The sequence below is a fragment of the Indicator indicator genome, chromosome 32, assembly GCF_027791375.1.
Source record: "Indicator indicator isolate 239-I01 chromosome 32, UM_Iind_1.1, whole genome shotgun sequence".
Classification (NCBI taxonomy): Eukaryota; Metazoa; Chordata; class Aves; order Piciformes; family Indicatoridae; genus Indicator; species Indicator indicator.
The window spans coordinates 1,109,803-1,133,859 of NC_072041.1; the positions used below are offsets into that span (position 1 = coordinate 1,109,803).

Below are 24,057 nucleotides of genomic sequence, written 5' to 3' on the forward strand. Positions count from 1 at the left end.
AGTCTGGGAATAACTTGGCACTCAGGCTGGAAAGCAGAAGTCACTTCACCAAAACTCTAGGGGGGGGGAAATCACAAAACACACCCAGCAGGTTAAAAGCAGAGAAGTTTTGTTAACACCTTCCTCAGTTCTGCTCAGAAGATTCCTTCTTCTCCTGCATCTCACACCCAAAGATGTCCAGGGAAGCAAGACACATGGAAAGATTTTCCATAGATTCATAGAATGGGTTGGGTTGGAAGGGACCTTCAAGCTCATCCAGTTCCATGGGCAGGGATAGCTTGCACTAAGCCAGGCTGCTCAAGGATTCATCCAGCCTGGCCTTGAGCACCTCCAGGCAGGAGGCATCTACAGCCTCCCTGGGCAACCTGTTCCAGTGTCTCCCCACCCTCACTGTCAAGAATTTCTTCTTAATCTCCAACCTAAATCTTTTCTTGAGGAGGTTTTTCCCACTACAGGAAGCTGTGGATTTCCTCTTAGATTTCACTCTGAATTTCTCCCTAAAGGGCTTCTCAGCTCCTGGATCAAAATTTAATCAAGTCCTGATTACAACATAGATGATACAGACCTTGAGCAGCTGAGTCTGGTTGAGAGGTGTCCCTGCCCATGGTGGGGAGGTTGGAGGAGATGAGCTCTGAGATCCCTTCCAACCTGAGCCATTCTATGATTATTGCCTCCCTGGATTTTAAGCAAACAACATATAAGTGAAGAATATCTGCATAGCAGTTCCAAGGTGGTCTGTGCCTTTTTTCCCCTTCCTTTTCCACCCTCCACACCCAAGTCTGTGAAATCCAGAGGCACACAAAACTGAGATGGAGCAGCTGAGCTCTGAGGTCCCTTCCAACCAGAGCCATCCTTGGATCCTAGTCAGCATTCTGGACAGCACAGAGAGCACCACCAGCCTGTGCTGCAGCAAAGCCATCCCATCACCTCCTGGGAATCAGTTCTTTCCTTCTGCTGATGGCTTTGCAGATGGGATCAGGACCCAGCTGGCAGCAGGGCCATTCAGCTGAGGAAAGAGGAGGATCTGACATGCACCTGAAGGAGCAGCTCAGAGGGAAGGGAGCTGCTGGACTCTGAGCATGACATTTGCACTAACAATTTGGATTCCACCACAGTGCCATTTGTTACTGTCTGCTGCCTTAGCTGCACCGCAGTGCCCACTGGCTCCCACCCTGGCCCCCAGCCTGCCTGCCTGCCTAGCAGTGCTCAGACAGTGACCACCAGGGAGAAGGTTGATAAATGGCCAGTTTATAAGGCTGTCATGCCAGTTTTGTCCTGTGGGAAATGTGTGTCTCTCTCAAAACAGCTTATTACCAACCTGTGGCTGAGGCGATGATCAATCAAACTGATCAGAGATGGCAAACATGGGAACTGATATAAAGAAGATTTCTTACTACACAGTTTGAGGTTAATGTGACAAATGATAGAGTGAGAAAGAATAACTTAAGGGAGGAAAAAAAAAACAACAAAAACCAAACCCAACCAGCCCATTAAACACTGAACTTGGAGGGAGCTTTGGGAGGCAGAGTTAACAACAATTCCTCTTAACACGCACTCCTGTTCCCTGCTCATTAAGGCAAGGCTGACTGCATTCTCTTGCACAAGGAATGGGTTTTAAGCAGACGGGCTGCTTGTAAAGAGAGATTTAAAACACCTCTGCACACCTCCAGTGCTCAGGTGTAATGGATCCCAATCCAGGCTCACTGAATGGTAGGGGTGGGAAGGGACCTCAGGGGACCATCCAGTGCAGCCCCCCTGCCAGGGCAGGGTCACCTAAAGCAGACCACACAGGACCAGGTCCAGGTGTTCCCTCCAGTGATCTCCTGCACTTGCAGTGTGAGAGGTTTGGCTGAAGCACACCCAGGCAGGTGATCAGCCTGGGTCAGTGTTCCACTGCAGCCTCAGTGAGAAAGGTCAACGTGCAAGTGGCTTGTCCAAGGCAGCTGCTCTGCCACTGCTGACAGCACTGAGGAGCTGTCAGAGGAAAACCCTAGAGCAGGGGGAAAACCCTCACATCTTGTCAAACCTCAAAATATTCTGAGCTGTTCTCCTGTGGGTCAGAGCAGAGCTATCTGAGCACAGCACCCAGCCCAGCAATTCATCTCTTTGCCTTCAAAGCAATGAGGGAAGGGGGGAGAAAAGCTCTGTGCTGTGCACAACCCATGCACTGGCTCCTGTAAAATGTGCCCAGAGAGACAGACTGTGTGAAACCAGCTCCAGCCGTGGCTCAGGTTTGTCCCTTTGTCACTAGCAGGCTTGCTCTGAGGGGTCAGATGATTAAATGCCCTTTTAGCCTCACTGCTCACACAGTTCTGACACCCAGCCTGGCAGAACTGGGTGCAGAGCTTCCCCCCTCTTCTTTTTGGGTCTGGAAGCAGGGAGCATCCCTAGCTGCACACATCTCTGCAGTTCTGACTCTTGGGGAGTTGTTAGGGTGGCTGTTGAGCCTCTGGCAAACATTATTCACTTGGCTGAGTCTGGGAAAATGAAGCTTATTTGCTGGTAAAATTAATGAGAAAAGAGTCTTCAATGAGACAATAATTTATGGCTACAGCAGCAGCCAGTGTGGACACTGAAACTCATCTGTGTTCTACAACAGGAAAGGCAAATAGTAGGGAAAAAACCCATGGATTTATGTTCAGAAACACTGCCTATAATTTCCAAATCAGGTTCTTAGCTGGGGATTTGATGAAACCCTTCCAAATTTGATGAAGGTCAGAATAAATGAGCCTTTGTGCCCCTCACCATACCACTGCATTTAATGACAGTGAAATAAAATTCTGCTCCATGGCTCCAGGCCAGAGATGAGCTGATACCAACAACTCACAGCAGATATTAAATTTTGTGCTGCACTGAAACCCAACCAAGTACATTTAGCTTTAGCAGTCCATACTTCCCAGCAAAGCCAGGGCTGCAAAAGCCTTTCCTTTGCCTTCAGACTCAGGGCTCTGGGCTGGCCCCAAATCCTTTCCTTTGCCTTCAGTCTGGGGATTCTGAGCTGTACTCAAAGCCTTTCCTTTGCCTTCAGTCTGGGGGTTCTGAGCTGTCCCCAAAGCCTTTCCTTTGCCTTCAGTCTGGGGGTTCTGAGCTGTCCCCAAAGCCTTTCCTTTGCCTTCAGTCTGGGGATTCTGAGCTGTCCCCAAAGCCTTTCCTTTGCCTTCAGTCTGGGGGTTCTGAGCTGTCCCCAAAGCCTTTCCTTTGCCTTCAGTCTGGGGGTTCTGAGCTGTCCCCAAAGCCTTTCCTTTGCCTTCAGTCTGGGGGTTCTGAGCTGTCCCCAAAGCCTTTCCTCTGCCTTCAGACTCAGGGCTCTGAGCTGTCCCCAAATCCTTTCCTTTGCCTTCAGTCTGGGGGTTCTGAGCTGTCCCCAAACACCAACTCTTCACCTTTCAAAGGCAGAGAACTGCGACCAGCAGAGCCAGAAAGGCAGCAGACAATAAAAAGGAGGTATAATGGCTACCAAAGTCAGTTCTTCTCCCCCCCCTCCTATTTTTTTTCTTAACAGATAGGTTTTAGACTCTATAATAATCACGCAGCTAAGATACAAGGTCTCTCGTTGGCAATAACCTCCATGACATGACTTAGGAGGCAGGTGTTACTGTAATTAGCTATTGTTTGACTATCAAAAGTCAGAGCTGATTAAAGCCACTAAGTACAAGTGCACTATTTTATTTCAAAGAATATTATGAACTGCATGCTGGGACTCTTTCACTGCTGCCCTACCTTCCCGAGTCTGCTAAGAGCCCATGCCAGCAGTAATCAAAACTAAAATCTGCATAAACCTTCAGGGTTTTAATTCAAGCAGAGCCCTTTCATTAGAAATATGTTACTTTATGAAATCTGGTCGCCAGCAAGGGGAGAAAAATGTGACTTCTTAAGAAAAGTGAATGGCATCTCTTTAGTGATTAACCCAAGATTAATGGAGGCTCCCACTGCTAGGCCTAAGTCCATTTTATTGCTAATTCATTTAGGTACTATTTCAGATGTACTTGATGAAAGTCACCTGCTAAGAAGTCATGTTTTGGCAAGCAAGGATAGCCATTATGGTCAAATCCCAAATAGAATTTTCATTAAAGAAGCTTTGAAAAGTGTCTTGTATGAGTCTTTCAGAGACATACTATTTAATGTACTCAATTAGTTAAAAATTTGGGGGCCCAAGTTGCTAATCAAACATTCAGAAAGCTTTGGATTATTATTTTTTTCCTTTTTTTTTTTTTGGGGGGGGGTGTGTGTGTGTAATTTTTCTGTCTACTTGCATCTGTAATGTTCCAGGTAGGATGAACACTGTACTGAACAGGGGACATTTATATGCAGACAAAAGAAGCAATACTAAGACTTCCCAAGAAGTGGGTGGGATCTGGGATAAGTGCACGGCTGGAGACGAAACGTTGGCTTGGCAGAGCATCTCTTTGTTCCCCCTGATACTGCCAGGAGTGGGGACTTATGCAAATCACACCTTCTCAAACTGTACCTAATCACCCAGCTCTGCCTTTTGTGTACCTCTAGAACAGGAGCTCTGAGCCCTGACACGAAGCCTTTTTGGTGTAGGCTTTACTGCAGTTGGGGCTTTTTATAAGCTGGAGTTTCACAGTTTCACAGATGGCACTGGGTTGGAAGGGAGCCTCCAAGGGCATCTTGTCCAACCCCCCTGCAGTCACCAGGAACACCTCCAACTAAATCAGGCTGCCCAGGGACACATCCAGTCTGAGCTTGAATGTCTCCAGGGGGCTTCAACCACCTCCCTGGGCAGCCTGTTCCAGTCTCTCACCACTCTCATTGTGCAGAACTTCCTCCTGATGTCCAACCTCAATCTGCCCTGCTCCAGTTTCAAACCATTGCCTCTCATCCTATCCCCACAGCCTCCTCTGAACAGTCCCTCTCCAGCCTGCCTGGAGGTCCCCTGTAGATACTGAGATGCAGCTCTAAGGTCTCCCTGGAGCCTTCCCCTCTCCATGCTGAGCAGCCCCAGCTGCCAGCCTCTCCCTATAGCAGAGGTTCTCTGATCATCTTGGTGGCTTCCTCTGGCCCCTCTCCAGCAGGTCCATGTGCTGGGGGTCTCATAGCTGAGGAGATTCAGTGATCACAGAGCAGAGCCCACTGCTGTGTCACAGACACCACGTGCTGAGAGACCCTGCACAAAGCACCTCCACAACCACTGCTCAGAGCTCACTGCAGGCTGGCCAAGCCTTGCCCTGACCCATGGACAATCCTTTGTGCTGCCATCACCCCTGGCTATGGTTTTATGCTTCTCCTGAGATCCTGGCACTGTGCAACACGGGGTGCTCCAGCAGCCCTCAGCTCTTACACCCATCACGCATCTCAGCTGTTCCCATTTTGGCTGCATCTCACTGCTGATGTCAGAGACAGAGGCCTGGGAAGCCCCCCAGGACAAACCCCCAGCCCTGCTCTGTGAACCATCAGGCTGCCTGGTGACAGGAAGTGGCAGACGGGTCCCACAGAGTCTGCTTTGGGGATTTCAGCCTGTTTGGGCTGAGCTAGCTCCGTGCTGGGGTGATGACTGACTTTGTAATCAGCTGCTGGGACCCAACAGCTCACCCATGACTCAGGCTCTACAAATCACCCCTTGCTTTTTCACGCCAAGCCTGCAAGCCCCCGAGCTTTGGTGGCAGCCCCTGTGCAAGCAGGAAAGTGCTGCACTGCTCTCCTATGGCCTCCCAGAGCCACAGAAGGGAAGGGGATTGTTTACTGCCCAGCTGGCTTTCCAGGGGTCAGCTTCAAGTGCTGATGATGGAGGCATCCCAGCAATCACAGGGGGTGACAGCTATAGATCAGACTCTGCTCTGTTCATTACTCTCCTGGATTCTCAGGGGGATGCAAAGGAGACAAATTCCCTCCGCAGTGGGCTCAGCCAGACCACCACAGAGGGAGGGCCCCACTTTGGGGAAGTCCAGCAGAGATAAGAGGCAATCAGATCCACTGACCGTCCTGGTAGGGTGGGATCTTGCTCAGTCTGGGGCATCTGACAAAGGCAGCTTCTTGTTTCTTTCAGCAGGGCTGATTTAGCAGAACCCAGCAAGCAGGAGGCAGTCCCAGAAGGGACTGATTTGACCTGGGGCAGAGAAATTATCTCAAACCTCCCTTCAGTACAAGGCTCTCATTTCAAGGAAGATCTCCCAAGTGATCCCTCTCCTAGCAGACTGCTTCACAAGACTCTTACCAAGTTCATTAGCAACAGACTAACTTTCACCCTCCCCATCCTCCACACTTCAAGTACTTCATCACCTCCTTCCTCTCGGTGGCCAGCTGCAGGATATTTGGGTGTAGCCAAACCCTGTGAAATTCCCCCACTGTGGCTGCAAGTGGGGTCCCTCCTCCTCCTCCATGCCCCAGGGACAGCAGCAAGGAGCTCTGTGGCACCCTGGGCCCTAGGGGCTTGCCAAATGCTTCGCTGAAGGGAATGTCCCACGGAAAGAGCCTCCCAGATGTGATGGCAAAGTTAACCTAATCTGCTGCCCCTTGTGTGCTGGGGCACTCAAACATGCAGACCTTGCCTGGTTCAGCTGTGTGTGTTCACCTCCATGGTCCTGCCCTGATTCAAATCCTTACTATCCTCTAATACCCCTGCCTAGCAGTTCTTTTTAAATGCATGTGTTAATTATCTTGCCACTGCTGTAATTTCTCCCTGTAGTCCATTAATTAAGAGGTCACAATCTAAGAGCATGTTTACCCAATAAGCTTTCTTTTTTAATTATCCTAATTGCTTGGATGCTGACAAAGACTCTATCCCTCCCCCTTTCTCTGGGTGGATTAGAAAACGACATCTGAAAGCCCCACACAATGATGGGTCTGGAGAACACAACACACAGACACACAGACACACATCTCTCTGGTTTTATAGCTCCCCAATGTTCAAACATCAAAGGTCAACAAGACACCAGATATTGTGTTTGTGTAGTCCCATAAAACGAAGACACAAATTGCTCTTCATTAATTTATCTCTTAGTCCAGAAGGTTAGCTTGGCCAGGAAAAACATAAGCAGAACTTTGAAACTTTCAGGGGAAGGAACAAGAAGAGCTGGATGTAAGCAACTTGTTCTGGAGACCACCAAGAGGCTCTTGCTCAAGAGCATCTCTTCCTGTAGCTATGTGGGTGTCTGGGTAAAGGCAAGTGGGGGGGAAAGGAAAGGAAAGGAAAAAGGGAAAGGGAAGGGAAAAGGGAAAGGAAAAGGGAAGGGAAAAGGAAAAGGGAGAGAGGAAAGGGAGAGAGGAAAGGGAGAGAGGAAAGGGAGAGAGGAAAGGGAGGCAAGAGAGGGAGGCAAGAAAGGGAGGCAAGAGAGGGAGAGAGGAAAGGAAGGCAGGAAAGGAAGACAGAAAAAGGAGAGAGGAAAGGAAGGCAAGAAAGGGAGAGAGGAAAGGGAGGCAGGAAAGAAAGGAAAGGAAGACAGAAAAGGGAGAGAGGAAAGGAAGGCAAGAAAGGGAGAGAGGAAAGGAAGGCAGGAAAGGAAGAAAGGAAATGAAGACAGAAAAAGGAGAGAGGAAAGGAAGGCAAGAAAGGGAGAAAGGAAAGGGAGGCAGGAAAGAAAGGAAAGGAAGACAGAAAAGGGAGACAGGAAAGGAAGGCAAGAAAGGGAGAGAGGAAAGGAAGGCAAGAAAGGGAGACAGGAAAGGAAGGTAAGAAAGGGAGAGAGGAAATGAAGGCAAGAAAGGGAGAGAGGAAAGGAAGGCAGGAAAGGAAGAAAGGAAATGAAGACAGAAAAAGGAGAGAGGAAAGGAAGGCAAGAAAGGGAGAAAGGAAAGGAAGGCAGGAAAGGGAAAGAGGAAAGGAAGACAGGAAATGAAGACAGAAAAGGGAGAGAGGAAAGGAAGGCAGGAAAGGAAAACAAAAGAGAGATAGAAGAAAGATGGAAAAGGAAAATAGAAAAAGGAAGGCAGAAGACAGTAGGAAAAGACAGACAGGAAAGACAGGCAGAAAAGAAAGAGAAAAACCAGAAAGACAGAGAAGACCAAAAGACACAAAGGACAGAAAAGTCAGAAAGACAGATAAGACAGAAAGGTAAAAAAGGCAGAAAGACAAAAGAAAGAAAAGGCAGAAAAGACCAAGCCAGCCAGCCAGGCCCTACTTTCACTGCAGCAAAGACCAATCCTTATTCCCCAAACCCAAACTGCTGCCTTCCCACAGGGCACACATCCTGGCAAGCTGACCCAGAAGTCCTTTCTGTTTTACCAACTTAGCAAACCCCAACAGATCCAAACCTCAGCCACTTCCAAACACTTCACCCCTTCCCTTTGCCAAGAAGTTCAAAGGCAAAAGCAGCTGCTGGAATTCCAGGTAGGATTTTAACACAACAGTTAGGAGCAAAATTCCTGCTTCACCAGAACGTGAGCCACCATTTGATATGCCAAGGAGACTGAGGTGGGTTTGGGGTTTTTTTGTTGTTGTTTTACTAAAGCCAATGTCTCTTTCAGAGCAGTCACCTCAGGAACTATAGAGCAGAAGGATAATTACTCAGAAATTGCTTAGGTAAGCGTGATTGATGCATGGTAAATAGATGTTTCCAGCACTTATTGTTTCTTCCTGATGGATTAGGAAGAGTTGTTTAACAGTTCATTTGACCAGTCTCTCCTGGTGTTCCTCGAGTCTGGCTGTGCCAGTCAGCACCAGCAGTTCCTGGTAGTTTAAGTCTCTTTAATAAAGATTAAGATGTCAGAGGTCCTGCATTGCACAAAATCCCAATTTTATTAACTTCTCGTTATCAGCTCAAATATGAAGTGCATTTCTTTTCATCTGAACTGAGGCACTTTCTCAAGGAAACAAACAGATGTAGAATATACATTTGGGAGCCATGGAGTCATGGGATGGGGTGGAAGGGACCTTAAAGATCATCCACAGGCAGGGACACCCTCCCACTAGAGCAGGATGCTCAAAGGCTCTTCCAGCCTGGCCTTAAACACCTTCTGGGAGGGAAAAGTTCTTTACTATGAGGGTGGTGGAACACTGGAACAGGTTGTTCAAGGAGGTAGTTGAGGCCCCATCCCTGGAGATATTCAAGGTCAGGCTGGACAAGGCTCTGAGCAACCTCAAAGATCACCTTGGCCAACCCCACTGCAGTCAGCAGGGACCTCCAATGAGATCAGGCTGTTCCCCTCCTCCTACTCTGCAGGTCTAAGAAGACAACACCAACAGCACAGAGACTACAAGACACTCATTAAAGCAGCTCACAGAAGCATTCAAAGTCCACCCTCTGCCCAGAAGCACAGATAAAGTCCTCACATCATCTCTGTGACCTTAGGCAGCAGCTGATAAAGGAGAACTGCTGAAGGCAACAGCAGTGGGCAGCACCCCAGCACTTTGGGACATCTCTTTTCAGCCCCCTGTGTATCACAGTCAGAGGTTCTCACACCACCCAGCTGCAGGTCAGTGGCACAAGAAGTGGCTCCCTTCCCTCTGTGGTCCTCAGAGCTGGCCTTCCCAGGGGGGTTTGAGCACTTTGTGCACTGAGCACGTTCAGAAGAAAGCCTCTGACGTACTTCTTGTTGTCAGCCCAGTCTATGGCAGGAAGGAAAGACCTGGCACTGCCTGTACTTTCCCACAACAGGATGGCTCCTGCTGGAAGGAAAGAGTTAAGAGGTGACAAAGGCTCAGTGCAGACGGTGCTGGCTGGAGGGAGCAGAGCTGCAGACAGCTTTGCAGTGCAGCTGGGGGGGGGTTTAAGCTCTATTACTTCTGCTCCCTGACACTGCTAATGGCACTCTCCAACTAATTGCATTTCTATACCCACACCTCCATCCGGGCAGCAATAAGCCCTTTAATCAAACAGCTTCATCTACTTCTAATTAATTCCATTCCTGTGCCTCTTTAAGAGCACAGGAACATACAAAGATACAGATGATGGAGTATGTCCCATTGCCAGCTGACAGCTTCTGCTCTGCTCCAGCCCCCCTCTGTGTGTCACTGCCTTACACCTTCAGCAGTTCTGCTGCTCCAGGCTGAGCAGAGTCACAGACTGCACCGGTTTGGGAGGGACCCTCCAAGGGCATCCTATCCAAGACCCCTGCACTCAGCAGGGACTCCTCCAGCTGGAGCAGGCTGCCCAGGGACACAGCAAGTCTGAGCTTGAACGTTCTTCTCCAGGGGTGGGGCCTCAACCACCTCCCTGGGCAGCCTGTCCCAGTATTTCATTGTGCAGAACTTCCTCCTGATGTCCAACCTCAGTCTGCCTTGCTCCAGTTTCAAACCATTGCTTCTCATCCTATCCCCACGGCCCCTTCTGAACAGTCCCTCCCCAGCCTTCCTCTAGGTCCCCTGCAGATACTCAAATGCAGCTCTAAGGTCTCCCTGGAGTGTTCTCTCCAGGCTGAACAGCTCCAACTCTCCCAGCCTGTCCCCATAACAGAGGTTCTCCAGCCCTCTAATCATCTTGGTGCCCTCCTCTGGACCCTCTCCAGCAGGTCCATGTCTCTTTTGTGTTGGGGACCCCAGACCTGGACACAGCACTCCAAAGACCACAAGGAACAAGCAGTGGCTGCATGGACTCAGACACAGCCACCTCAGTGCCTTGCTCATAGGTTTAGGTCTCTTTTTATGTCCATCAGAGCCCAAATCCATCTTGCTTCAATGCAACAAGAGAAAACTATGGCATCAGCTGAGCAAACAGAGGGGGCTGTTTGCCTACCCAGACCCAAAGCCTACACTTTGAGGGCCACCAGCTTTGAAGGAAATGCTGATTCCTCTCCTGCATTGATAAACCAGGTCGATGGAGCAGGAGGAGGGGGGGAGGGGGAAAAAGCTCCCCCTGGTATTTAGGGAAGAGAAATCCCTGAGCCATGAGCTGTCTCCTTCAAAGGTATGTATGTACAAAAGGCATGATAAGTGGGTGCTGAATGGTGAGGAGTGGCAATTATCAGTTCCACATATCATTATGGTCTCTCAACTTTTCAATAGCACAGAGTTCCTAATACCATGTTTACTAGAGCAGGTAAAAGGGGACTCTTAATACTGTGCAAATATGACTTAGCAAAGGACTTTGCTTTCTCACCTATTCTTGGGCTTTTCAAATCAACATTATTAATTGGCTGGCTTATCACTAAACGCTGTCTGGCAGTTAAAGGATGTTTCCACCCATGGCCAGGATACATAGAAACTGAGCAATGTCAGCTACAAGGACAAACAACTTCCATGTTGAACAGGGAGAAATGTTCTGACACCTTCAATCTTCCTTAGAGGAGCAGCAAAGCACTGCCAGAGTTCACCTGCTGCCCCTGGCTGCATCTCCTGGGCTGCCATCCTGGGCTTGCTCTCTTAACTCACCACTCAGCCTGAGCTTTTTAATCTGGATCAGCAAGTTTCCACAAGAGGAAACTCGACTCTGTAAGGAGCTTAGGAGGTAACTTTCAGCCCTTCAGATCAACGTTCTCTTCACCTGCCAGCTCTCCTGAGCACCAAATCCACTTGAAAATGGGGGGAAATATTTGGCTGATAAGGAAATCTGAAAGCAAAGAGCACAAAACTTAGCAGCACTACTGAAGGAAAAGCAGGATAAGTGTAAAAGGAGAAGAAAATCAGTGACTGCCTCCATCCCACACGCTCAGGGTGCAGCCCTGGGAGGCAATACAGGAGCTGCTCCAGCTCCTGATCACCCTACCAGCTGCTCCCCACACTGATGAACAAGAGAAACTTCTAATGCCATAAACCTTGTCAGGCTGGGAAGGATCTCAGAGAGCCTCCACAGCCAGAGCTGCACCTCTTCTGTTGCAGGGTTGTGTTGATCTAGTCCAGCCTGGCAGCTATGCCTCTAACCCTCTGCAGAGCTCTCAGTGCAGATATTTTATCTCCCCCCTTGTGAGCCTGCTCTAAACACCAAACAATATCAACCCTCTCCAGTATTTTTTTTTCTTAACAACTAACCCAAACCTTTCTTGCCAGGAGGCCGCCTTCTGCTCACCTTGCTCTGATGGAAGCTTGAGGTTAATGCAGAGCAGGAATTTTAGCTTCAGCTGTTGACTCTGCACAATCCCATCTGCTTATCTTAGCAGCATTTTCCAACAGGGAGCACGACCAGAATGTATTTATTTAAAGTATTTCTACTCCTTTTCCAGGAGGTTTCCCTCTGCCACCATATTGCTTTGCAGTTGTGAGCCCTGGGTTCAGCTGTTTAGCAGGGGGTTGGGGTTGATTTTCCCTCCTTTTTTTTTAATATAAAGGAAATGGTGATTCATTCAGGGAGATATTTAAAGGAAAAATCAACCAAATATTTGCTGTGCTCTGTCAGCATGAAAAGGGGGAGCAGGGGAAATGCAGGTGAGCTGTTTTAGCTGAGAGAAAGCAAACTGGGGGAAGAAGGGATGCTGACAAAGGGGGATGGTGGCTGTGTCAATAGAGAGAGAGGGGGATGGCTGTTCACAGGGGGGCAAGACAGTTCCCAAACACTCAGCTGCTGTAAGGCAGTGTGGGACACATTTAAACCTCACAGAAAAAGAGAGGACAACAAGCACAAGAACAAGCAGAGCTACAGGATGGTCTGGGGAAGGAGAGCAACACAATTTGGTTCCTACCCAAAGAGAGTCCAGCAGAGTTTCTGATTGACACTGGATATTAACTGAACCACAGAGCTGCAAAAATATCTCCTCAGAGGATGGTGGCACTGCTTGGGTTGGAAAAAACCTCCAAGCTCATCCAGGCCAACCATCAGCCCAGCACCACCATGGCCATCAAACCATGGCCCCCAGTGCCATGGCCACACATTTCTTGAACCCCTCTAGGGATGGGGACTCCACCACCTCCCTGGGCAGCCTCTGCCAATCCCTGACCACTCTTGCAGCAAAGGACTTGTTCCTCATTTCCAACTTAAACCTCCCCTGGCACAATTTCAGGCCATTTCCTCTCCTTCTGTCACCTGAGACCAGGCAGAAGAGCCCAACCCCCAGCTCACTGCAGCCTCCTTTCAGGGAGCTGTAGAGAGCAATGAGCTCCCCTTCAGCCTTCCCAGTGGCTCTGTGTGCCTGGGCACACAACCACTTCCTCTTCACAGCCTAAGAGCATGAAGGCTTTCCTCTGGCACAGTAAAATCCAATTTGCAGCCAGTCCAACAAAGCTGCCCAGGGCTGTGCCCATCTGCAGGCAGGACCAAATCTTCCAGTGTTGCAATCAGGGATTTGGGGGGTTGGATGTCCCTTTGTACAACAAATCACTGGCACAGGGGGTTGTTATTCAGAATAATTACCACTTCCTATCTAGTCCTCTTCTGAAACCTGCTCCTTGAGCCAACCCTATCAACCTTTGTGGTTCTGCTTTGTTATGGAACAAGCCATTTAGGAGATACTGAAAGAAAAAGGCCTTGCTCTTTAATTCTACTAAACTTCTGCAAGAAGGAAAACACTCAGGGAAGGCCTGGCCCAGTTCATAAACCATTTCTGGACTAGCAGTGTAAAAAGGAAAAAAAAATCCATTAACTTCTTTGCTCATTATTTATCTGCACAAGCTTCTCACACTTGGAGGCTTTGGCTGCTGTTACAAAGAGAACAGAGAAAATACAGCAAGGGAAGCTATTTCTTGGCTATTTCCAGCCCAGCTAATGTGAGGAATTAGAAGAAATTAATGTTACAAAAAAAAAAAACCAACAACCCAGAAAGAGTCATTTACAAGGTTTTCATCAGAGTTTTTCAGCCCAGAGAGGTTCTGATGAATTTCAGAAATGCATCCAAACTTGTGAGGGAGTCTCCAAACCAAACAGGACTGCAAACTCTGATGTTCAGCAGAGATTCCTTTGCCAACCTTCCTATCATGCAGCAAAAAAATTTAAAAAAAAGAGAGAGAGCCATTTAAAAACCACCCCAGGATCATCTGCTCTGGTGGGCATGGCCATTTTACCAGCCCCCCCATCTGTGTCACACTTTGAAGTCACAAGAAGAAGAAATATTCATAGAGCAAGTGGCCAAACTTTGGTCTAGGTTCAGGAATCAGAGAACCATGAAGCAGCATTAAATAAGGAACTGATTCTTCTGCCTTGGCTGCTCTGAGGAACTGTTGTTATCTGGATAATGAGGATTAAAATGTCTATTTCTTAAGAGCAGGACTTCTTCTCTTGGGCTTAAATCACTTCAAAAAGAGCAGAATTGATCATGCTGCACCCTGGGCACGAAGCTGTGGAGTGCTCCACCTGAAAGCAGCTCAGCTTCAGGATGAGGAGAGGGCATTGCTGGGTGCCACTGCTGCAGGCATCAGGTATGTGCCCAGGCAGCAGGGCCTTGGACACCTCAGGAGGAGCAGTGGGATGAGAGGGGATGGACTGAAGCTTGAGGAGGGCAGATTGAGACTGGAGATGAGGAAGAAATTCTTGGCAGTGAGGGTGAGGAGACACTGGAACACTGCCCAGGGAGGCTGTGGATGTGCCCTCCCTGGAGGTGTTCAGGGCCAGGCTGGATGAGGCCTTGAGCAACCTGGGCTGGTGGGAGGTGTCCCTGCCCATGACAGGGGACTTGAACTGGATGAGCTTGAAGGTCCCTTCCAACCCAACCCATTCTAGGACTCTTAAGGCCTCACAAACTCCTCCAGCAGGTTTTCCTAAGGGCAGTGCAGGCAAAGTGAGCTTTGCTGAGCAGGAGATGTGCTGCTGCCTGCAGCAGAGCCTTTGGAGCACAGCTGAGCATATGGTGAACAGAACTGGGATGGAAGATGGGATACCATTCAAAGGAGAAGTTTTTATTGGCAAAACCAGCCAGCAAATATAAACTGCCAGGAAGAAGTCTGGGATGGAACTCAGAAGACATGCTCTAGTCATCAGAAGACAAAAAGCCAGAAAGAAATTATCCTGCTTAAGGGGAGGGGGGGCACAGTCTACTGATGGATGATTGCTGATCCTCACTGCATAGTGACTGTGGGCAACTGGGCTCAGTAACATAACAGGATTGCCCCAGACCTCTCTTCCTAATGGGAATTAAGGTGAAAAAGGGAAAAAATTCACCTATCTGAGCTAACAGAGAATTCATGGTGGTAGAATCCTGACCACTCCAACTGCAGCCAGCTGGAAGCTGAGTGCCTCAGCAGCCTGACAGTGTTTTTTTGCCTGAACAGATTCAAACAGCAACCAGGGGCCTCAGCATCTCTGACCTCTTTCCACAAGGTTTTCAGGATTCACCCTCCTGAAGATCCCCATGACAGAGAAAATGATTAATCTCCATCTGGAGGCAGCAGTAGCTGAGTAAGAGGCTGCTTCAATTTGCCAACAGAACTCAGCAGGTAGCCCCAAGCTATTTCTGGCCATAACTACAGGAGGAGGGGAAAAAAAAAGGCAAGTTAAGGAGGTATGAAGGGAAGTGAATGAGCAAGGAAAGCCTGCACTTGTCTGGGTTTCTCTCTGTGTCATTGCAGGGGGAAATAGGAGAAAGAAAAAGTCATCCTGAATAATGTTTGCACTTAATTCCTAAGGAGAGGAGAATCCCAGGACTTAAGCATCATGATGAAAGCAACCTCTATGAAGCAGCACTTCTGCAACCCCCCAGAGTCTCCACCTGAGGAAGATCTCCTCTTCTGCTGGGTGACACTGAACCTGAAGACTGAAATTCCAGGGGAAACGAAGAGAAACAATTCCTTTAGGACTGGTGATTTATTCTCCTGCAACAGAAGGCAGGGTCTAAGATGTTCTGAGTGCAGATTTGTCCTATCTCTACAGGCAGGATTAATGAGCTGGAACAGTGCTCAGCAGCAACTGAAACTCCCTCATCTCTGAGGCCAGGCCCCTAAAATCACCAGGAAGATTGAGAGGTGTCTCACTATGACAGCAGATTCCTCCACTGCACTTCACCTGCTCTGGAAGAGGAAATGGATCAGAAGGAGGCCAGCCCAGGCTCTGCTCCTCTGCATTTCCCCCCAGAGCTTCATCAGAGGAGTGTGGCTCAAGAGAGAGGATTCTGCCCCTTTACTCTGCTCTGCTGAGACCTCACCTTGAATACTGTGTCCAGGTCTGGTGTCCCCAGCATCAGAAGGACACAGAGTTGTTGGAGTGAGTCCACAAGGATGCTCCAAGGGCTGGAGCACCTCTGCTGTGCACATCCCTAATGTACCTTCCCAGGCTGGTGGCAGCATGCTGGCAGCTCCTTCCTCCACCTCAGTATCACTTACAGCCTCCTGCTCCCAGCCCAGCCCAGCCTAGGGCTAGTTCCCAATCCAGAGCTCATTCCAGGACCTCCTCCCAGCACGCTTGCCCTTGGCATTCCCAGAGGAATGCTGGAGAGGCTGAGGTGGGGGTTACCTTCCACCTTAACACGCAGTTTTGAAACCCCAGAGGCTACCATTCCCAAATTTGTGATGTTTTGTCTACTCTGGTGATTTAAGGTTTGTCAGAAAATGTCAGAGAGGCCACGGGGCCAAGGGCTTCCTGATGACTGAGGATTTTCTTTCACATGACCTTCCTGAAGTTGATTTTGGGCTCCAGACAGTGCTGCCTTCAGCTCTGACAGGGGCCGGCTGGCAGCAGATTCATGAGGATCTCTGGGGCATTCTGGCATTTTTAAACTGAGCAGAGGCTGTAATGCCTCCTAATCATCCAGAAGATTATTTCACTGGGATGGAAATGCCAGCCTTTGAGTGTGCAGCTTTGAGAGTTAGCAAGGGGGGGTGGGGGAAAGAAGAAAAAAATGAGAGAGAGAGAGAGAGAGAGGAGGTGCTCAGAGGTATGCAAACAATTAAAGCCCAGGGTGAACCCCTGGAGAAAGCTCTGTCTGGAGTGCTCTGAATTTCACACGTGGGTTTGCACCAAGGAATCACTGCAGCACACAGAGGGAAGCAGGGCACGGGGGACAGTGTGCAACTGTCCTGTGTGCTTTGCTCTCACGAGGCCAGGAGTGTGCTCACCAGGACTCAGTGTGGCTCTCACACTGTTTAGGAAGCTCTCTGCTATCAGAAGGTTGCTAAATCTCAGTCTGCAGACACCTTTAGCTCAGCTGAAGAGTGCTCAGCCAAAATGTCTCAACAAGTCTCTGGCCTCCCCTCACACAGACTCCTAGAATGGTTTGGGTTGGAAGGGACCTTAAAGATCATCCAGTTCCAACCTCCTGCCACGGGCAGGGACACCTCCCACCAGCCCAGGTTGCTCAAGGCCTCATCCAGCCTGGCCCTGAACACCTCTAGTGGGATGGATGATCTTGAAGGTCCCTTCCAACCCAAACCATTCTATGAATCTCTGGAGGTCCCTTCCAAGCCCTCCAACTCCCTGTTTCTAGGCAGAGATGCAGCAGATCACCAACCCAGGCTGATGTGAGGGGGTTGGGTTTGTCAGGGGAGCAGCCTCCTGCCTTCTCACTCCCAGACACTTGTGGCATGGCATGGCTTTGTTAATAACTGGAGGCCACCAAAGAGCTGTGTGCTCTGAGATGCCTTACACAAAGACAAGGTGACCTCTCATAACTGTCTCTGCCTGGAGTTAAAGGGACACCTTTATCTGCAGAGATATTGCTCAGCAGATGCCTGTCCTCTGGAGCAGCCTATAAATAGCTCAGTGACACATATTGGACACTTACCTCTCACAAAATAAGGCACATTGTAAATTGAGGCTAAAAGAGCAAATGGTTTGCTCTGTTGGCTGCAGAGATTTCAGTGTGAACTCTCCTGGAGTGGGAGGGAAAGAGCCAACTGAACTTACAGACAGGTCTGGTTCCAACTTGGACCTCAAAGTGTTCACACCAGAGCCACACTTTGCATTGCCTTGGCCACAGAGAACAGAGAGCTGCCACCAACCACCCCAGCTGGTACTGCTGGAACCACTGCCCATGGAGCTGCTGTCTGCATCCTCTTGGGATGCACTTGGCTAGAGCTGGCTGGAATGGACTGGAGCAGGTCAAGGGAGGTTCTCCTCCCCCTCTGCTCTGTGAGAGGGAGACCACATCTGGAGTATTGTGTCCAGTTCTGGGCTCCCCAGTTCCAGAGGGACAGGGATATCCTGGAGAGAGCCCAATGGAGGCTACAGGGATGCTGAAGGGACTGGAACATCTGTGTGATGAGGAAGGGCTGAGACCTGGGGCTGTTTGGTCTGGAGAAGAGAAGGCTGAGAGGGGATCTTATGAATGTCTACAAATACGTGAGGGGTGGGTGTCCAGGAGATGGGGCCAGGCTTTTTTTCAGTGGTGCCCAGTGATAGGACAAGGGACAAGGGACACAAACTGGAACCCAGGAGGTTCCACCTCAACATAAGGAAAAACTTCTTTACTGTGAGGGTGGCAGAGCCCTGGAACAGGCTGCCCAGAGAGGTTGTGGAGTCTTCTTTGGAGAGTTCTAAGCCCCATTTGGATGCATTCCTGTGTGACCTGCCCTGGGTGATCCTGCTCTGGCAGTAGGGTTGGACTCAACGATCTCCAGAGGTCCCTTCCAGCCCCTACCACTGTAGATGCTATATGGCAAGAGCAATCTTCACCACTGCTACTCTTCTGACCTTGCCCTGATTTACAGGTCCAACCCCCCCAGAGCCCTCTTCCTGGAGCCCTTTGTCACACACATACTCTGCAATCCAGCCCAAACCTCTGCACTGCAGAAAATTAAACACAGAGTTATTCCTGCAAAATAATTTAACCATCACTTGGCTCCACCAGCTTTGCCTTACACCTTTTTGGGGTTCTTTTCTTATTTCTTTCTTTTTTTTTTTTTACTTCACAGGCTTCATTTCAGCAAAATCAAGGATGCAAACTTCTTAGGAGTACTTAGTTTCCATGGAAACCTAAGCTGACCGCAACATTATTGTTCTCAAGAGGGAACTGACTTTACTATATGTTCATTCACTGAATTAATGGACTCCTGGTCCTTTTATGAGCAGCTCTCTAACAATGCAAAGAGAGAAATGTTATAAAAAAGCCTCTCAGACGACTGTCCACTCTTTTGTCCAGGGCTTATTGGAATGACGCAAGGCTATTCAGGAAAAGATTATAAAAATCAACTCCAAGCTGCCTCTGTTTGTGGCAGCTAAACATACCTTTAGTTCACAAAGATACAACCTACCAAACAAGCAAATTAAGGCTCTTTTCCCAACCAGCCACTGGAAGGCAAGGCTGAGGTGCAAACTGGGCTCTGAGGCTGGTAACTGGGCACTGCTGCTCCATCTCCCAGGGCTTGGAAGGCATCACTGACCCCCAAAGCTTTGCTCTCTGTGCAGTGCAGCCTTCCAGCTCTCCAAACTGATTTGGCTTTGCCTTTTCTTGAAGCCAACTTTAAGCCCACAAAAGCAGCTGCAATTTAAACAAGAATTCTGTCTGGTCTTCAGTGATGTTCCTTCATCTGTAAGGTCCCCTTCCAACCCAACCCATCTATGATTCTCAGGTCTTTGTGTACACTGAGGAACACCTCCCCCAGTTTCAGGGATCTGGAATCACTTTCCACACTCCCTGAGAACCTGCACTCCATGCCCAGGTTTCAGTTCTCAGCAAGCATGAGAAGTGATTGGAAAGCACTAAAACTGGAGAGGGTTTCTGCAGTGTACAGAAAGGAGAGGAAATATCAGCAGTCGTTGGGGGTTTAAATCTTTGCTAAGCCTTTTGGAACAGCTTTTATTAGATATAGATAAGAGAGAGATAAGAAATAGACCAGAAAGAGAGAGATAAAAAACAGACAAGAAATAGATAGATAAATAAGAAATAGACAAGAAATGGATGGATAGATAAGAAATAGGCAAGAAATAGGTAGACAGATGAGAAATAGACAATAAATAGATAGATAAGAAATAGACAAGAAATAGATAAGAAATAGACACGAAATAGGTAGATAGATAAGAAATAGACAAGAAATAGATAAGAAATAGACAAGAAATAAGTAGATAGATAAGAAAGATAAATTAGAAATAGATAAGAAATAGATGGATAGATAAGAAATAGACAAGAAATAGGTAGATAAGAAATAGACAAGAAATGGATAAAAAATGGATAGATAAGAAATAGACAAGAAATATGTAGAAGAGAAATAGACAAGAAATGGATAAAAAATAGATGGATAGATAAGAAATAGACAAGAAATATGTAGAAGAGAAATAGACAAGAAATGGATAAAAAATAGGTGGATAGATAAGAAATAGACAAGAAATAGGTAGATAAGAAATAGACAAGAAATGGATAAGAAATAGATGGACAGATAAGAAATAGACAAGAAATAGGTAGATAAGAAATAGACAAGAAATGGATAAGAAATAGATGGATAGATAAGAAATAGACAAGAAATAGGTAGATAAGAAATAGACAAGAAATGGATAAGAAATAGATGGATAGATAAGAAATAGACAAGAAATAGGTAGATAAGAAATAGACAAGAAATGGATAAATAAGAAATAGATAAGAAAAAGATGGATAGATAAGCAATAAGCAACAGAGAAGAAATAGGTAGAGAGCTAAGAAATAGACTCACAGCCTGCATTCAGTGTGGAAATGCAAATGCATTTTGTGCCAGAGTGCTGCCACCCCAAGAAGTTTGCCCAGCTGAAGTTAAAACAGGAGCCAATCTCCCTCCTGCTTGTGGAACATTCTGAGAGGGCTGTGCTGAGCCTGGGGCGGTATGGCCTGGCCAGTAATTGCTGCACAAAAGACAGTTAACAGTTCCCTTGCTCTTCTCTAACTACCTTCCTGACTGCTTATTGAAGTCTGATTTCTTACTCCTCTGGGTCATCATTCATCAGCCCTAGAGGTCCCGCTGGGAGAGCCCAGCCAGACCTTTCCATATCCCTTGTTGCCAGAGGCCATTTCTGACGGCCCATGATATAGAAAATGTCTTCACAGCCATCCGGGGGGACAAACTCTGCTTATAATACCCAAATCATCATTTTGCAAATTATCATAATTATCAATCAATCATCCTGGGTGAACAATGTGGTTCTGAAGTATCAGATGGTTCCTGTGACCTGTAGCATTTGGGATATAATAATAAACCCAGAGAGATTTATGGCCCTATCTGGCTTTGCATCTGCAGCAGCAAAACATCAGGGGCTGCTTTTACTTCTGCTTGAGGACTAAGAGCTTTCCCTCCACCCAGGTTTCTGGTTTAACTGCTTGATGCTCTCTGAGAGGCCCAGGTTTGGAATCTCACCCAGTCTGCTGACAGCAGCTTCTCTTGGAAAAGATCTTTGTGATCTGGGAGCAGAGAATAAATTACTGCAGAAATTGCTTTTAGTCTCCAGTGTCATCAGCACTGTGCTACCAGCTTCTAGCGTTTGGGGTTTGCCTAAATAAGCCAAAATAAAGGGGGGGGGGGGGAGGGGGAAGGGGGGCGGGGGCGGGTGTCTGTGTCTGTGTGTGAAATGGGGTCTGCCTTCAGGTTTTGTTGTGTTCTGCACAATGCCAGCCTGGATCCAGCTCTTTGGAAGCTGATAGCATCTCCCACTCCCTGTGTAGAACATTCTTGTTAATGGATAAATTCAAGCTCTCCAGAAAGTCAAAGAATAAATTCAAAGCCTTTTGCCCAATGCCTATCCTATTGGATTTTGATAAGACAGCTATTGAGCTTTAATAATGTCTTCTATCCTTTTTCAGCTGGCCCTTAACATGTCTCTTTATTTGTCCCTAAAGCCTCTTCAGCGATGCCTTTTTATTACAAGTCTCTCAGCTTGCTCTCGAGGGAGACAGGGTCGACAAGAGTGATAGATAGATAACTCTATAGATTATCTCCCACAGATGTTTTCTCTCCAGTAGCCCCTCAGGCTATTCCCTCTAAGTAAACAGAAACTAAATAGAGAGCCTACTGAAGAGAGAAGTCCCTGAGGTCTCTTGTCACCACAGCCAGAGAAACAGCCCAGCCAGAGGAGCCTGGCTGGGAGCTCTGCACACCGAGAGCCTCCTTCAATGTGATCCTCAAACCAACAGCCAAAGTGACTTTTAGAGGAGAGAGAAATGCACCCAGCACTGCTCCTTGGGAAACAAACAGAGGTAGCTTGTAACGGACACTGGCCCTGCTTCCTGCCAGAGGAAGTGGAAATCCTTCATCTGCCTCTCAAAGTTAAATCAAAATGACAATGAAGATAATGATAACAAGCCCCCACCCCCCACCCTTTTTTTTTTTTTTCTTCCCAGTGTATTGAAGAAGCTGAGGAAATTCAGAGCAGGAGAGCATGGGAGCTGCTCTCTAAGCAAAACAAACAGCCTGGCATGGGGAAAAAAAAAAAAAAAAGAAAGAAAAAAGGACATTCGGGAATATAGAACAACGTGCCCACAGGTACCACTGCCATATTTGAGCACATCCCTGACTGCATGCAGCTGGCTCACTAAAAGAAGCCAATCTCCTGTTTTAGCACAGCTCTCACAACTGATTTTTGTTTTACCTGATCAACAAGGATGAAGAACTTTGTGCAAGAGAAACTAAGGAAAGGAAAAACTCCTTGGAAAAGTCCTGAGCCCATGGCACAGCAGCATTCCAGGTAAGGACAAATGATCCTGGATACAGATCCTGCAATAACAGCACAAGAAATCTTCCTTCCTGTGAGGCAGCCACTAGCAAACAAATCAGCCTCCTGCTGCTTGTGATCCCAGCAGAAACAACAGGAACACAAACTGAAAAATACTGGGCAGGGGGGGGAAATGCTGCTGATTTTGCTCCAAGCCAAAGAAGGGCTGCTTCTGTGACACAAGAATGTATCTTACACCAGACCACAGTGCCTGCCCTGCTGCATCTTCACACTTTCCACTGCCTTGCACTTCAGGAAAAATTGCCTAAGAGATTTTTTTTTTCCTAGTAGGCTTGAGCAGAAATAATCCTGGGCTCAGTTTTTAAGCAGAGAGCCTTCCTGGGCATCTGGTAAAATACTGGGACAGGCTGCCCAGGGATGTGGTTGAGGCTCCATCCCCAGAGACATTCAAGATCAGACTTGCTGTAGCCCTGGGCAGCCTGATTTAGCTGGAGGTGTCCCTGCTGGTGCAGGGAGTGTTGGACAAGATGCCCTTTGAGGCTCCCTTCCAACCCAATGCAATCTGTGAACCTTCCTGGACCTCTCACCACACTTCCTTTCCCTACTCTTCACTCTTTTTTTTACTCTTTTGTTCTTTTTTAATTTTTCGACCTTTTACTCTTTTTTAAAAATCTTTTGCTCTTTTTTTCCCCGCCTTAACTCTTTTACCTCTGTGCTCTAGAGATTTTTTTCTCCCCCCTCTTTCTAGCATGTGCTGCCACCCACTCCTGAGCCTGTGATCCAGCAGTGAACAAGCCACTGAAGATGGTCTCTCAGCTTGGCTCTGCTTTCCTTCCCTCCCAGCTTAGACCAGCCCACCCACTACTGCTACATTTGTCTTCAGTCACCTTCTCACCACTGACTTATCTCTGAAGGAAAAGGAATAAATTGAAGTCAAACCTCAACTATTGTGTCTGCAGGGATATGACAAGGGAATGATTTAAGGAGGTTGGCAAAGGAAATCTTCTTCCCGAGAGGGTTTTGTAGCACCGGAGTGAAATGCTGGAGCGCTGCTTACAAACAGTTGTAAGCTACCACAGAAAGTGTAGAGAATGATTTTTCATTCTTTATTTCCCCTTTTCCCTGACTGAAAAGCTGTCTAGCAGTAGTCTTTTCACAAGCCATAAAGTTTAGACTTGAACTCTTTACCTTACTGCTTTGACCTTTCCTCCCCTGGCTGTAAAACCCTACTGCCCATCCTTCAATAAATTTATCACCCCATAAACTCCCACGAGTGCTTCTCTACAATGCATTTAGGAGACAGAAGTGGAAGGCCAGGCCTTCCCTCGTGTCAGATATCATAATTGTCCAGTTTTATACCTGCTGGACAGGAAAAGACTGCATGGGGACAGTATTTGCTTCAGAGCCCTGTCGGTTTTGCAACTTGAAACCCCAGCAGGGAAGTTTCAATGCCAAGCCCTGAGGGTGCAAAGCTGCCAGCCTAATATTCCTCCTGTCCCTGTCCCATCCCATGCCTGCTCTCTTTAGGGGAAGTGAGGTTGAGATGTGGAATTTATTTGTGATATTGGTAATCAAAGGCTGCAGTGAAACAGCTGAGCAGTGGTGAGCCGTGGAGAATTGGCTCCATCCCTCTGCTAACTGTGGGGTGACAATAAGAAGCTGCCACCTTGTCACCAACTCTGCTCAGACAAAAGGATCCCACAGAGGCACAGACAAACACCAAATGAGTTATGGAGAT

The 24,057-nt window shown here is 47.9% G+C and overlaps 1 protein-coding gene across 1 annotated transcript in view; it reads right to left on the reverse strand.

Annotated features, from left to right (window-relative positions):
- The window catches only part of PRDM16 (PR/SET domain 16), a 178,501-nt gene that overhangs the window by 110,452 nt on the left and 43,992 nt on the right, over positions 1-24,057 (reverse strand). The window contains exon 4 of the mRNA XM_054394822.1: positions 23,679-23,681. Coding sequence (XP_054250797.1) covers positions 23,679-23,681 — 3 coding nt within the window. The remainder of the gene's footprint in view (positions 1-23,678; positions 23,682-24,057) is intronic.